We start from the raw sequence: 15,542 nt of genomic DNA, 5'->3' as shown, positions 1-15,542 counted from the left end.
TATAACACAGTAAAGTTTAGGTATAGGCCTATTAAATTATTACTACGGCTATCTAGAAGCTGCCTCATCACAATTTATTCAGTGAAAAAATATTTTCTGTCAAGTGTAGCGTACTACATGATCAATGTATTCACTTCTTGAGTTACAGCAAATCACTTCAGTCAGTATGTTTGACTGAATTAAACAGTGAAAATAAGTTCAGTGTTATTCTACTCAATTCAACTCAGAAGCAGTTACTGTCTGGGCATTTGTGTGCAGGACAGGTCAGGACTCTCCTATGTCCCCAGTGAGAAGGTCCTTCTCATCACAGAGTCCAAGACCATGTTCTCGGTTGCCTTTTTTGAGACCTATCTTTAGTGTTCCATGCATGGAAACAAAAATAACAGCACAGTTGTGAATCCACACAGAAGTTTCCTTTTTTCAGAACTTTTGCTTTAAAACAATTGATATCCAAATCTTACTTGAGCTGCAGTAAGGACCCAAGTGCATGGGGGGTGCTGTTGGGGTGGCATAGCAGGTGACTCTGCTTATCCTGCCACAAAACATTCTTAAAACAGCCATGACAGAGACCACTGAGGAATACAGGCCATTCACAGCACAGCTGTCTAATGTTTACCTCACTATCCTTGCCCTCTTCTGCTTCAAACTTTTCGTAAGAATTACCCTTAATCTACTCACACAATTCTACATCATCAAAGGCAACCGCAAGGAGGCTGCCCGGATTTCTGCTGAGTTCTATGAGAATGGTCAAAGCCAAGGGCATGGTAAGTAGAGCACGCTTACATCACTGCTGTGGATTTCATTTCCTATTGCCAGCATTTTGCCCTTTTATGATGGCCTGCTTGCTATGGAGGATATATATGGAGCATGGGGAATTTCCTGCAGTGTAGATTTATTTATTCATTATAATAGCTGTTATAGCATGTGATAAGGACCATAACAGGGAGTACAAGTTTACATTATGGTATTTTAGATATGCTTTTTAAACACTTCAGTTCACGAGGTATAATTTCTGCATTACAAAGCACACACTTAAGATTCAAATTTGTGTGCTTTGCATCACAGCAGGACCTACAATCACATGACCACAGATCCTAAACATGCAACATCAAGCACATTGAAGTTCACAAAGTATGCATGCAACCAAATCCCAGGAATGGCTGCCAGGCTGCTGTTTACAGTGTTGTATAAATAGAATTGAGGCCATGCACCCCCGTCCCCTTTGACTACACAAGAAAGCAGTTAACATGAGTCTATCAAGCATTTGTGCAGCCAGACGCTTGTCTGCTAAAGTTTGAGTAGTGCAGTCGGGGCCACAGCAGTGAGGGCTTTTGGTGTAAACAAGTTGTCTCGCAGAGGATCTCAGAAAACTGCTTCTCCAAGTTTAAGATCAGGGAGAGAGGAACAGAGATGGGGGATAGTCACAGGGGATTGCCGTAGTCTGGCATTTACTAAGCAACTTAAGTAGGGCAACTGAGATAAAAACACCAGACAGCTACAGTGACTCTTTTAAAGCATTTTTTGAAGAAAATGATATAAGGAGAAAACATTTTCCTGAAGGGACACAAGCTCTGTCAAAGTGGAAGTCTTGCTGAGCTGGTTAACCAGCCAAGGTTGGTGCTTTGAGATGTTTCATGTGTACGTGGATTGACTTACAATATCCTGAGTGCGAAAGTGAGCTGTGTTCTTGAATTAATTGTTCTTGAATGTGCAGACTGAAAGAAGGAAAATTGAAAGATACAGAGAGTTGGTCCTATTTATGTTTTGAACTCGAAGGATATTGTACCATAGTTGAGTGAGTGATGAAGGGAGGTGACGATGATGATGATGACGTGTGGAATGCATCAGCAGTTATACTGGATATTGACTCAGGTGTGTACACAGCATATCAGCTTTTGTGATGGTGCTATATATGTATGCAGTGAAAATCTAGAAAAATCACATTTACATCTGAAAATAAACAGAAATTAATGTTTTAAAATAAAGAAACATAGTGACAGTATATTAACATTACATTTAAAAGGGATAGTTCACCCAAAAAATTTTATTCTGTCAAAAAATCAGTCAACCTCATGTCGTTCCAAATCCGTAAAACTTTCGTTCATCTTCGGCAGCTATGCAACTACCACTTTGACGCTTCAAGAAGTTCATAAAGAGATCATAAAACTAATCCATATGAATTGAGCGGGTTAGTCCAAATTGTCTGAAGAGAAACAATATCTTTATAGGATGAACAGATTGAATTTAGCCTTTTATTCACATATAAACATTCATCAACGCACACATCAGTTGTGGTAATCTGAAACTCAAGCATGTTCGCTTGATGCGCGAGAACCAATGAGATTCATTCTCATGTGTAACGCAGCACGTTTGAGCTTCCGCAAGAATCAATGAGGTTTGTTCTCACGCGTCAAGCAGGTTAAGTTGAGCTTTACATTCTCTGATCAAGGTTTATAAATGAATAAAAGCCTAAATTAAATCTGTTCATCATATAAAGCAATTGTGTCTCTTGAGAAAATTAGGACTAAACCGCTCAATTCATATGGATTCGTTTTGCGACCTCTTTATTAACTTTTTGAAACGTTAAAAGTGTCAGTTGTGTAGCTATCTATGGAGGACAGAAAGCTCTCAGATTTCATCAAAAAGATCTTTTGTGCCCTGAAGATGAATGAAAGTCTTACGGGTTTGGAACAACATGAGGGTGAGTAAATGAGATATATATATATATATATTTGTGGTATTTATACCATGTAGTCACATAGAAATCCCCCCCCCCCCCCACACACACACATACACACATACACACACACACACACTGAAAATCACTGTTTTTATTCTTCTCCAGGGTCTTGGGCAGACCGTTCACCTCTTCATGATGCTGCCAGCCAAGGACGTCTGCTGGCCCTCAAAACCCTCATTGCTCAGGTAATTTCTCATTTAAACGAGCTTTAGTTCAACTGTTAGATAAGAAATATGTACTTGTATTAATGTGTGTAGTATTTATGCCATGTAGTCACATGCACTCTACTGGATTAGTAATGAAATACACATGGTGTAGAGGTGAAGGGCATTGCTGCCACCATCTGGAATAAAATAATCCTGCACATTCAAATGCAATATTCATTTCTCTTAATCTGTCCTCAGGGCCACAGCGTGAATGTGCTGACAATAGACCACATTAGCCCTCTTCATGAGGCATGCATAGGGAGCCATGTTGCCTGTGCCAGAACCCTGATAGATGCCGGAGCCAACGTTAGTCTCTGCAGGGCTGCTTGGTAACACTTTCACTTCAGAGGTCTTGATTAGCAATGGCCTAGGCTTCTTTTACTGGGTTTAACATATTTGCTAAATATATAGCCTATGTTACACTAAAATACAGTATATGTTTATTTATTTTGTTTAACTTATCATGTATGTTAAAATATATTTTATTGTATCAATTCAATTATGGATTCTGTAGAAAAACAGTAGCGTTTTTTGTTATATAGCCTAATAATTATATTATTTTTTTGAATCATATTATATTATATTATTTGGTAATAACTTAAACCATAAAATATGAGATATAAGGTTTATTTTTTAGCATTTCAGTCATTGCGTGAAACATGCTGTTCTGTGTGTTCAGGTAAATGTGACAACTATAGATGGTGTGACTCCATTGTTTCATGCCTGCTCAGCTGGCAGTTTGGCATGTCTAGAGCTGCTCTTGCAGAGTGATGCCAGACCACATGCCCTGGCTATATTCCAGCCTTCACCCATCCATGAGGCAGTCAGCATGGGTGGGTATAAGATTGACACTAGAGTACCATAGTCCCACACAAATCAAAATTAGGGCTAATTTTGATTTGAGTAGGACTATGGTACTCTAATTAGCAGACTTCCTTATAGACTTTTGAAGTTTTTAATATGAGATGGTTTTATATGGTCTCTTTCAAAAGGTCACAGCAAGTGTGTGGAGGCGCTGGTTGCATGGGGTGTGGATGTGGATTATGAAATCCCTCACATGGGCACCCCTCTTTACAGTGCTTGTCGGTGCAAGGAGTTCATATGTGCCCGCATGCTGCTTGATGGAGGTAAACATGCCAAAATTCACTCTAACTGTGCAGACAAACAAACTGCAGTTTTATGACAACCTGACAATGAGTAATTTATTTTACAACTTTAGTGGATAGTCAGTATGTCAATATATTTATATGGACAATGCTGAAAGTAAATATAAAGTGGAGTTCTGTAAGCGAGTCAGATGTTGATTTGGTTGATTTAATTGAGACGGAGTGTCAGCTCAGTGTCAGACTGGTTTAAGCCAGTTAATGTGAATGAAAACAGTTCATAAAAAAGAATCCGCTCTAAAGAGCCATTTGTTGTGAATCTTTTTATCTCATCACAGAATGTAAACTCACATTCACAACTCGAGTTCAATCAATCGATCAAACTTTATTTCAAACAAAGAAAGATCCCCAATGAAATTTTGAAAATCAAAATAGATTATAAATAATGATGACAACGTTAATTAATACTGCATTTTATTTTAAGACGCTTCATAAAAGCCAACCTAAATAACAGGTGTTTATGTTTACCTCTCACTTCCTCTAGGAATATAATGGCTGAATACAACATCACTAAATGTTTTAGTTCTACTTTGTGTAGCAACTAGAATAGACGAACCGGACAATCTCAGCCCTTCCTGCTTTATAGACTGAAAGCATTTTTAAAAGTCACGGTCACAAGTCTATGTAGTGCCTTATAAACTAATCAAATAATTTGAAAATCAATTTGAAAACTAACAGGAAAGGGGGTTAATATGATTTTTTGTGCCATAGAGCTGAAGATGCATTGCAGAAGGTTTAACTAATATAACTGTGATAGAAATGAAACACTTTTAGGCCAATATCGGTTCTATTCTATCTGTTCATTGTTTTAACCCATATATTGCCCGCTACTAGTTCTCACAAAAAGTTAGGCTTAATATTCGTGACATAACCCATACTGTAATATTTTACTGCATTTTCACCATCACAGGTGCAAATGTGCAGAAAGGAGCATATATGGAGACTCCTCTTCATGCAGCAGCCCAGAAAGACTGTGTTAGCATAGTGAAGCTCCTGCTGGAATTTGGGGCAGATGTAAATGCACGCAACATGGAGTATAAACGGCCTGTAGATGTTGCTCCTCCAGGGAGCCTTACAGAGGGCTTCCTGTTGATTTATGAAGGTGAGTTAAATGTGCAGCACCATTATCGACTCAAAAGTCACTGATTTTTTGTTTTGACTTTTGCATGTTTTACTGCATCAGCCCTTACCAGCTTATTCCTTTTGCAGCGACACCCCGTTCTCTACGCCAGCTGTGCCGTCAGCAAATCAGGGAGAGTTTGGGACGTTCCCGACTACATCTTCTACCACATTTACCCCTTCCTAATGCTATGAAGAACTTTCTACAATATAGATGATCTCATTATGTTTACTGGCAGGCCATCTTAGTATTATCATATTGTTTGACTAAGTAAATAATAGTTTTAAATTAAAGCTGTTTTGCCTTTATAATAATCTTCGTGGCCTGATTTGACAAGAAGCCAGTGATGTCCATAAATACTTAAATAATGGTACCTCATCATCTTGTTTGTCTTACTTTAACTTTTTCCACTTAAAACTATCTAATTCCAATGAGTGTCCCAATAAATAAAAATTGACAATTCTTATTTTTTTTTTATAGAATATTGCAGGATTTATTATAAATGATTTATTCGTACACATTATTATTAAACTTTTTTAATTCAGACTCAACCCTGCTTCGCTTCAGTGGGCGACCAGTCTTTGGCTACAGGGTGATATGGCTGCTGGCTTAATGTGCTGTCTCAATTTCAGCCATATAAGTGAATAATAAATGTTTGCTATTATGTTCAGTACTGTTTAGCGATGTATGTTTATGCTGACATATTTTTTAATAATAGTTTGTATTGTAAAAAACATATCGCATGTCATTATGTGCGAGTTGGCTCGCTTTAGAACTTTCTTTAGTGAGCATCGATGCTTCCTGGTTTTCACGGTGCATTGTGGGACTTTTTAGTCTACTGAATAGGGAGCTGATTGGGACGCACCACTTGTCACTCACATAAGACTGTAACAGTATTGTGAAGCATGTGATTGTAATATGGAAGTTACCCATGTACATGCTATTTGTTGATAATAAAGTATTAAAAAAAGACTGCAGCAATAGCAAAACACAGTAGTCCCATCCTATTTTTTTCTTGTTCAGAAACCGTTTTACTCGGGTATAGGCTATGTCACAATAGGGGGTAAAAAGACTATTGCAACTATTGAAATCTTTCATCCAAAGAGCTCTTTGAAGTGAGCAGTTTTGAGCACTTTGGTTTGAAACGACCCTTCAATATTGAGGAAATTATTGTTCTGACTCCGAAGTGCCCTTCAGAGGTGGATTTATCCCGTTTGGAAATTGGAACGCAACCCATCAATAGACCATACAGAGCAGCGCCATGACAAGTATGAATGAGGTCTAGACATGTGCTGCGTCCCAATTCGCATACTTATACTATGCCCTAAAAGTATGTACTCTTTTTGTGTAGAAAAAGTTGCCTACATACTTTTGAGTGTGCAGCAGAAGAGTAGAGAAGCTTTGGGACATACTATCACGTCATAAAATTTTGTTTTAAATGGTTTCTCTCTGTTGCTACACGCATTGTCACCATAAACTGGCTTGTCAATCATCTTGTCACAGTTAAAATCCTCCACATTTTATTTCATTTAATTTCCTACCATATTGGAGAGAAAAGAAGTTGCACGTGCACTAGAGAACTCTCCTCATAATAATGCATAACGATGCATTTAAAAGTTAATGGCCAAACATATCTTTATAAAAGTTCACATTCTTGTTGCAAATGAAATATAACATGGATAACGTAATCATTTTTTTTATCAGATTAATTGATGAACTCAAACCCCTTTATCTAAACCTCTCTACTTAACCGTCGGTCGCACAAATCCGCTATGTTTTGTAATTTTTTTTAACACTTTTTACTGTTCCAAAAACTAAAATTATCCAAAGCACACTTCAAAAATCTACTGGAAATAGTAGACCATCCGGGGACTTCTGGCATACACAATGTGCTTTAGGACACACTTATTTTAATCTTGCATACTATTTAGGATGGATAGTACGCCTATGGACATTGGGACGCAGGGTTAGCGTGTTTTCAATGGCACCCACTGTAAAAAAAAAAAAAAAAAAAAAAAAAAAAACTGTATAAAGCTTCTCACTTATAATTTCCCATACCTCATACTTTGTGGGGGATTTTGTATATATATATATATATATATATATATATTTATATATTTGCAGTGTTTCGTCAGCAGAGCAAAACACAATACAGGTAGATTATGTCTAGCTGCGTCAATGTCCCCATACTATCTCTATCCTAAACAGTTTGAGATTAAAATAAGTGTGTCCCAAAGCATATGTTGAAAAGAGTAGGCTTATGCCTTCTATTTCCGGTGGATTTTCGAAGTGTGGATCCGTGCTCACTACAGCCTAATACAGCTCTTTGGAGCATCAGAACTACAATCACGAGTAAGAGAAGTGTTCAGAAAACTACTAACGTTAAACATGGCGGATGTGCGCCACCGACGGTTAAGAGAGGTTTTGATAAAGGGGTTGACAAGTAAAAATATGTATGTAATGTTATCCGTGTTATATTTCATCTAACAACGTGAACTTGATCCGTTTGGCCATTAACTTTTAAATGCATGGTTATGCATGGAAATGAGGAGACTCATGAACGTGACAGCAGATCAACGTGCTTCATTTCTCTCCGATACAGTAGGAAATTAAATTAAACTAAATGTTGAGGATGTTATCTTTGACAAGATAATTGACAGGTCAGTTTACGTGACAGGATGCGTGTAACTAAGCGACAGAGAGCATTGCAACCGTTAAAGAAGGAATTGTATGACGTGATAGTATGTCCCAAAGCTTGTCTACTCTTCTGCTACACACTCAAAAGTATGTATTTTTTCTTAACAAAAAGAGTACATACTTTTAGGGCGTAGTATAAGCAGGTGAATTGCAGCAGTCTACCCTTCACAGCATCGCTCTCATTACCGTTAAAAATCAAAGATGGCGCTGCTGTAAATAAGGTCCATACTGTACAGATCAATCATATGATCTGCCAGCAGGTGGCAGCACATCACCTTCAGCGCGTGTCCTCGAGCTTGTTTCCATGCAACTGTAAACAATGAAACCGTAGGGGGTTTGTTCTCTTCGCCAAACAAACTCATCGTTTCTTTCAGAAATGGCCTATTCACAGTCGCCTAAGAAGGCTGGTACACCACGAGAGGTTTTGAAATGGCTGCAAAGTCTTGATTTAACGTTTTTCCCAAAAAACGTGCGCAGGTGAGTTACGTTAGCAAGATAACAGCGTCTCTGCAGTCGCACAAGCTTGAACAATTTAGGGGATCTCAATGTATCTGCACATAACATCTTAAATATGGCATATCGCTTGTTAGTTTAGATTTCTAATCAAGTATAACTCATCATTTTAGTTCTATTTCGCTGTTTTTCCGGCTACTTTTTGAACTAATGGTATTAAACACTTGGTTTTATGAAAGGATAAATTTGAATAAAAAAATATTATAAAGATGAAATGTGCTATAAACGTGCCTTGCTCTCTTTTTTGACCAAAGAGACTTTTCCAACGGATACCTAGTGGCGGAAATATTTTCCTGGTATTTCCCAGAGGATTTTCATATGCACTCCTATGACAATGGAACTTCCTTGGCTACCAAACAATCAAACTGGTCCCAGATTGAGAAAGTGAGTTTGATATACCCTGCAGAAATGATCACCTAATGACATGAAAATAATTGTTTATTTAATTTTTATTAATGTTCTTTGATATGTCTATTATACTTTGGCCTTTTTTTTCCGTAAAATATTCCAGTTTAATAAAGATCTAGCCTCTCTGGTTGTTTAAAAGTTTATTTTGAAGCAAAACATCAGTCTGATGAAGGAGATCATAGATGGCACAATTCACTGTAAACCTGGAGCTGCAGAGCTTCTTGTGCAGGAGATTTACAGCATTCTGACCAACAGAAGGTGAGCTTTCCTATTTACTGGTACTTTCTCATCAGATTATGTAAACCAAATGATAGCCAAATAGCATTTTTACCATTGTTGTTGAAAACTCACATTTTGTTTTTCTCTATTCTGGTATATAAAACCCACTTCTCACGATATAATCCATTGCCGATGGATAAAAATACATGCTTTTAAGTGTGTAATATAATTATGCAAATTGGCTTGCAGCCATGATTTCGAAAAGAGTCACATGTGCTTCAAAGGGTAAGGACTAATTAATGTCACACCTTGTCTTCACTTGGCTTGTTTTATGCTTTCTGTAGGATCCAAACCATCCAGAAGGTGGAGCAAGGCTTCACAGACAAGGCTTATCAAGACCAGTTGCCCATGGTGGCTCGTTCCACAGCCTCAGTGGCCATAAAGAGCAACTTGAGACTCAGTGAGGTTATAGCTGAACCAAACATCATCACCAACCAGTGCAAGGTCCTTGCAATCATACACAGGCACATAGAACAGAGAAAAGAGGAGAGAACCCAAGACCCAAGTGAGTAACACTCGTTGACTCATTTCTGTTTGCCTCGAGATGTGTGTCATGTGAAAGGATGTGTTATTGTATACTTCATGTCATATTTTCAGTAAGCGGTACATTGACTTTTCTGTGTACTTCTTGATAGAACGATTTGATGTTAAGCCCACTCTTGGAGAACAGGCTGTCAGATTGTCTTCACTGTTAGCCCACAAGAGCGAGCCAAACCTGCTGATGGACACCAGTCAAGCAGCTTGTTAAGTGCCTGGCCCTGCATTCCCAACAGAAGCTTGAGATGTACGTAAGCCAAAAGTCTTAATGAGGGTTCCTCAAATCTGGTCCTGAAGGGCCACTGCCTTACAGAGTTTAGCTCAAACTCTGAAAACTCACCTACCTGTGGCTGTGTTCGCAATCGCCCTCTATTCCCTCATTCACTATTCCCTACATTGCTCCTCTCCACTAATATAGTCCACTTGAATACTTGGTTTGAATAAAAACACGAATGGAAAAACTAATAATCATTTGAAACTAAGCAAACTGGCAGCTCCGAGTCCAAGATGGAAAGATTTATCTTGAACTCTGTCATGGAAACTAGCATGTATAAACCTTAATCAAACAATTTAATAATGAAGTAAAAAGAAAATTATACCTGTCCTGTATGATATCACACTGTTGCCATATTGGACCAGCGGTTTGGAAAATGGATGATTCAGCTGTGGGCGCCATCTTCATCTGGTGCATTATGGGTATTCTCTAGAGTCTATGGCCCTGTCCCAAATGGCACACTTATGCACTTACGGTCTTGTGAACAATGACTGCTGCGCACGCGTGTCTGTTAAGTTCATGAGACCGTAGAGTGTTCCATTTGTCATTTTAGGTTTCAGAAGGGTGCTCGCAAGCGCCCCCCTTGCGGTCGACATGCGCCCTCGATTTGCACTTTGTCAGAGCTCGCACTGAAGCGAGCTCCACAGCAGACTTCTTCCCTATTTAAGGGTAGGGGGGTGATTTCGGACACAGCCTGTGATTTTCCTAAAGACCTTGATTAGTCCTCGGGTGTGTTTGATCAGGGTTGGAGCTAAACTCTGCAGGGCATTGGCCCTCCAGGGCAAGTTTTGAGGAATTTGCCTAGTCCGAAATTGCATATTATCTTGAGTAGGTACTCATCTTGAATAAGTAATTACTTCACAACTGCTAAAAAGGTATGTTCTAAATAGTATGAATGTGTGTAGTAACATACTACATGCGCCATGTTGTCATTATCATGTGATCTGTCACTTCACTGCCATTCACATGGGATAGTAAAGTGTCCATTGTATGCACACTTCAGAAATCTCACCGGAAAAAGTAACCATGTGTGAAAAAAAAATTATATTTGTCATTTTATCAGAATTTAGGGCTGGTGATGCTTGAGGTCATTCAGTGTTTCTGTAAAAATAATGAACAATTAACTGATAAAATGATACTAATTCTACTACTAATAACGATATAAAACACGCTAAGGTCTGATGAGCTGCTGGGCTAATGAATATTAATCACGTTGCATGCTTTCACTAGAACTGATTTGATGAACATTTGCTTGTTATTAAAGGCTGAATAATTCCAGATAAACTCTGTTTTGACAGGAAAATACAGCAAAGAATATAATTTACATGTAGCGTGTTAATTCTACATGGAATGTAAGACTCTTGCTCTCTTTGCGTGTGAGAGAAACACTGCGCTCTAAGCGACGGCCAGTCTGGCGCCTTCACACTTCAGTTTAAGGTGCATCAAATACTGTACACTGCATAAAGTGCACATCCATTGAGTTGAATTGCAATAGTGAAAGTCTCAAGGGCTCAGTCAGAGTGAAGGCGAGTGAAAATATATCTGTGCTAAACTATGATATTTCTAACTCAAACACTGGCGAGTGAAATCTAACAATTTATTAGCCAAGGGCTAGTGATGGACCTTATTTTGTCGCCTAAAATGTTGTCGCATATGCGAGTGAATTACTTGCATTTTAGAGGGTTGCTACTCTTTTATGAGTACTGTGAATTCGGACATACTACTTCTGTCACATACTGTTTTTAGCCTACTATATAGTAGGGAAGTACCGATACGCTTTTTTTTTTAATGCAGCCCTGGTCTAAATACTTAATTTAAACAAACCATGTTGTTTTTCGTGTTTTGTTTTTTACAGAGCAGAGTCACAAGCAGTGTTGGGTAAGCTATTCAAACATTGTAGCTAGCAAAGCTACTAACTACTACAAATTAACTAAGATGATCGGAGTTCTACCCTTACTACAAACTACTGTACATGGCAAAATATTTCAGACCATTTTGCTTACCCGTTTGATTAATTGAAATGAAAGGTTTCAAAAGAGTCATTCATTTGCACTAGTTATGATTTAAAACAGGCAGTTTCAAAATACAGGAATGATTGCTGAAATATTGTGGGAGAAAATTTGATTTGATATTGGAGAGTGTCCCCTGTTGAACTGCTTCTCTGTTGAACTGCTTCTTAGTCTCTAATAGTTTAAAACATTTCTATGGAGAAATGTCATTAGACTAATCTACAAATGATTGATTACTGGTTGGTAGCAACACTACTGCCCTATGCCCTATGTTGCTATTGTTAACTAAAACTATTACAATTTGTTTTCATTAGCTGAAATTAAACATTAATATTAGATGAAAGAAATTAAATAGAAATGTTACTACTGAAATAAAATGTTTAAGTTAAATTGCTAAAATTACTAAAACTAAAACATTAAAATAAATTGAAGCTATATATATACAATATAAATAATAAAACATGATAAAAGCACACAACGAAAACGACTAAAATGAACACTGAAAATATAAAGATAAAAGTGAATTAATAAATAATATAATATTGCATAAATAATACTATTCATTGACGACCAGTGTTGGGCAGTTTTTTTTTTGTAATTATCAACATTTATCTGTATTGTATAAAGGGAATGTTTGTGTTTTTGTGCAGGTTCAGTGGCGTCTGAATTCAGAAGCAAATGCTTTGCGGATATTGGAGGCAAATAGTGAGACTGTTTAAGGTAGATGTCCAACGAAGGTCTTCAAAGCACATTCAAAATGAGGCCATAGATATCTGAGCACAAGATTCATTCCCACAATAAAAAAAAGTTTAACAAGCATACACATCAGTATGGATGCTGCTTTTGTTGTCAATGCTTGAACAGAACACATAAAAAAAAAGGTTTATCAGGTTCTAAAGCCTTGTTCAGTTTGGCATTGGATTTGAACTTTCTAGATTGGAATAGCTTCACCATGCGGGTCAACACATCCATTGTGATTTACTCATAAATATTCAGTGCTTCAAACTTTTTATATTTTTCAGAAGACTGATGTTCATTAATTTGTTAAAGGAATAGTTCAACCAAAACTTTTTATTTTATTTCATTGATTCATAAATATATTATTTTCTTCTGTAGAAGGGAAAAGTACAATATGTAAAATAAAAAAAAATAAAAATAAAATATATTTATATATATATACAGTATAAATAATATTAGTACCAGTATATCAGATTATCTGAGATTGGTCTGCATACATGTTTCATGGTCTTGTAAAGCCAAATTAAAAGAAAGAGAGTGGAATTGAAATTATTCACTCTTGCTCTATGAAAAAGATCAGTCTGGCCATTTTCCTTGAAATCTTCTTTAATGTTCCATAGAATAAAAATAAATCGTATAGCCTAGGTTTATAACCTCCTTTGAGCACACTGTCTGTAGCTAGTATCACAAAATGGCAATTAAACAAGCATGAGGTTTGATTGTCACTTTGGAAAAGCATAAATTCAGCATTTATGGTTTAACCCCAGCAGCTCTCAGGCCTGTTGTTGCATCTCTGTTATCTCTGTATTGAGAGGGCTCTGTTTTCTTTGAAAGTCGCAGCATGTTCTCTTCTCCGCTTCACCCAAGGCCCTCTGCAAATTAGACCTTCATTTAGCAAACCCACCGTGAGACAGGCAGGTTTTAGGCAAGTTGCCCGGGTGCCTGTTTACCCCCTCTGTTTCTCTCCCCCTTGTACACACACAAACACAGTGTCACACAGTCTCTTTCACTCTCACACGGTCGCTACCGCTGTCAAACATAAAGAGTGTATCTGTCGTGTTACCATGCATCTTTCAGACTCGATTCATAGCATAAGGTTGCCATGGATATCTGAAGCGAGCATACTGCTTTTCACGAATGTGCCCAGAAATTAACTTTTTAGACCACCTTGTCTCTCTCACGCTCGCTCTGTTTTTCTCACCCTCTTCCCCATGTTGTTTTATGTCTGGTATGGGCATTTAAAAACCAAATAATAGGCTTTGTGCGGAATAAAATGTCATGAGGTGGGAATGGTATGACCCAGCATGCAGTCATTTGATCAACAATAACAGGAAATGAAAGTAGGGAAAAAAATAATAATCTATTAATTTATGATTTGTTTTTCTGAAGTCTTAAAGTGACCTAACATTTCTGTTGTCATTTTCACTCTCTGATGTCATTCTAAACCTGTATGACTTTCTTTCTTCTATGAAACGTGTTTCATAGAGTCCAATGTTACAATATATTTTATGTTCCACAGAATAAATAAAGTCAGGGCTGGAACAACATGAGGGTGAATAAATGACGACAAAAACGTTTAAATCTGGTTGAAATATTCCTTTAGGAAAAGAACCCAGCGCCATTTGCATATATGCATTACATCTATACTATATATTAAACAGCTCTTTCCAATGCTTCATTCTAATTAGTACATTGCAGAATTCAGCCTTTTTGTTTTTAATAAACTGACTGTTTTCCAAGGCAACTTTCATTGTGCCTGTGCTACTTTCATATCTCACATATTACTCTGCTATATGTCTGTTGTCATTTGTGCCATCATGTGACTCAATAGAGTGGAGAACTACACCACATTCACATGATTTCAACGTCGCCATCACTAACCTTCTGACAACTTTCAGTCTTTGTTAAAAACGATTTTCCTTAAAGTTCGAGTTATAATAGTTCGCAAGAGCGTAATTATAAGCACAACGAGGCTGTGAAAGCGGACTTGTGAGTAGATGAGTTTACCTGTTCGGCTGAAGACGTTTAATGTTCCCGACAACCTCTGTAGTCCCATTTAGAAACTCAAAAAACAAGACATTGATAAAAAACATGGCAATATCTTGAGCTTGTTCACCACAGACCTTATTTCAAGCATTTAACTAAAAACCCATTCAAAAACACATTGACTTCTGGTCAATGGAGCCGGAAGTGCTAAAATACAAATTCATTTCTGGGTTTTGGCCAACAAATACATTGTCCCGGCACCACTCTATGTGGCTACGTATTTTTTTTTTTTAAATGACCTCTGAGAACATCTATTAATTTTATAGTTAGCTAAACCCTTTAAAGGATGGCTAGAAGCTTAGGATTCTCCAGTTAAACTTAAAATAGATGTTTTAGAAAAAAGTCTCTTATGCTCACCAAAGCTGCATTTCATGGAAAATACAGTAATATCGTAAAATACAGAAATATTAAAAATGGAATTTATTCCTGTGATGTCAAAGCTGAATTTTCAGCATCATTACTCCAGTCTTCAGTGTCACATAATCCTTTAGAAATCATTCTATTATGCTGATTTGCTGCTCAAGAAACATTTCTTATTATTTTTTTTTCTTAATATTATTAATTACTAACAGTTGTGTTGCTTAATATGTGTGTGGAAACCTTGATAAATTTTTTCAGGATTCTTCGATGAACAAAGTTCAAATAAACAGCATGTATTTTAATTTTTTTATAACAATGTAAGTATTTACTGTCACTATTAATCAATTTAATGCATCCTTGCAAAATAAAAGTATTATTTTTTTTTTATTTGATTTAATTAAAAATAAAATCTTAATGACCCCAAACTTTTAAATGGTACTATATCTTGGATT

At 37.1% G+C, this 15,542-nt stretch overlaps 2 protein-coding genes across 9 annotated transcripts in view; both read left to right on the top strand.

Annotated features, from left to right (window-relative positions):
- Positions 1-481: 481 nt before the first annotated feature.
- asb5a (ankyrin repeat and SOCS box containing 5a) lies at positions 482-6,214 on the top strand. Of its 6 annotated transcripts, none has more exons than XM_079631756.1 (8): positions 1,231-1,617; positions 1,777-1,872; positions 2,846-2,925; positions 3,145-3,252; positions 3,626-3,779; positions 3,939-4,073; positions 5,020-5,211; positions 5,319-6,214. In XM_079631756.1, the coding sequence occupies exons 2-8, from the start codon at positions 1,803-1,805 to the stop codon at positions 5,444-5,446; spliced, it is 867 nt and encodes a 288-aa protein (XP_079487882.1). In that variant the 5' UTR covers positions 1,231-1,617; positions 1,777-1,802; the 3' UTR covers positions 5,447-6,214. The 6 variants fall into 6 exon arrangements, with proteins under 6 accessions (XP_079487878.1, XP_079487879.1, XP_079487882.1 ...); XM_079631757.1 differs by having other exon boundaries at positions 1,241-1,613; positions 1,792-1,872; XM_079631755.1 differs by having other exon boundaries at positions 1,241-1,613.
- A 1,879-nt stretch (positions 6,215-8,093) lies between these two features.
- The window catches only part of spata4 (spermatogenesis associated 4), a 19,246-nt gene continuing 11,797 nt past the window's right edge, over positions 8,094-15,542 (top strand). Inside the window, exons 1-6 of one of the 3 annotated variants that reach the window (XM_079631750.1) lie at positions 8,094-8,403; positions 8,694-8,823; positions 8,987-9,105; positions 9,411-9,631; positions 9,762-9,910; positions 12,597-12,773. In XM_079631750.1, the coding sequence (XP_079487876.1) occupies positions 8,303-8,403; positions 8,694-8,823; positions 8,987-9,105; positions 9,411-9,631; positions 9,762-9,874 (684 nt within the window). In that variant the 5' untranslated portion in view covers positions 8,094-8,302 and the 3' untranslated portion in view covers positions 9,875-9,910; positions 12,597-12,773. Of the gene's footprint in view, positions 8,404-8,693; positions 8,824-8,986; positions 9,106-9,410; positions 9,632-9,761; positions 9,911-12,596; positions 12,774-15,542 lie in introns of those variants that run through there. The other 2 variants (XR_013799885.1, XM_079631751.1) reach the window with 2 other exon arrangements.

Source organism: Phoxinus phoxinus, assembly GCF_949152265.1.
Source record: "Phoxinus phoxinus genome assembly, chromosome: 12".
In the NCBI taxonomy this organism is placed as follows: domain Eukaryota; kingdom Metazoa; phylum Chordata; class Actinopteri; order Cypriniformes; family Leuciscidae; genus Phoxinus; species Phoxinus phoxinus.
This window is presented reverse-complemented; position numbering and strand designations above follow the sequence as displayed.

Coding starts and splice junctions, on each gene's coding strand:
- asb5a (XM_079631752.1), top strand. CDS start 560: ATGACAGAGACCACTGAGGAATACAGGCCATTCACAGCACAGCTGTCT. Junction 3,253..3,625: donor TGATAGATGCCGGAGCCAAC/GTTAGTCTCTGC, acceptor CTGTGTGTTCAG/GTAAATGTGACAACTATAGA. Junction 3,780..3,938: donor CCATGAGGCAGTCAGCATGG/GTGGGTATAAGA, acceptor CTCTTTCAAAAG/GTCACAGCAAGTGTGTGGAG.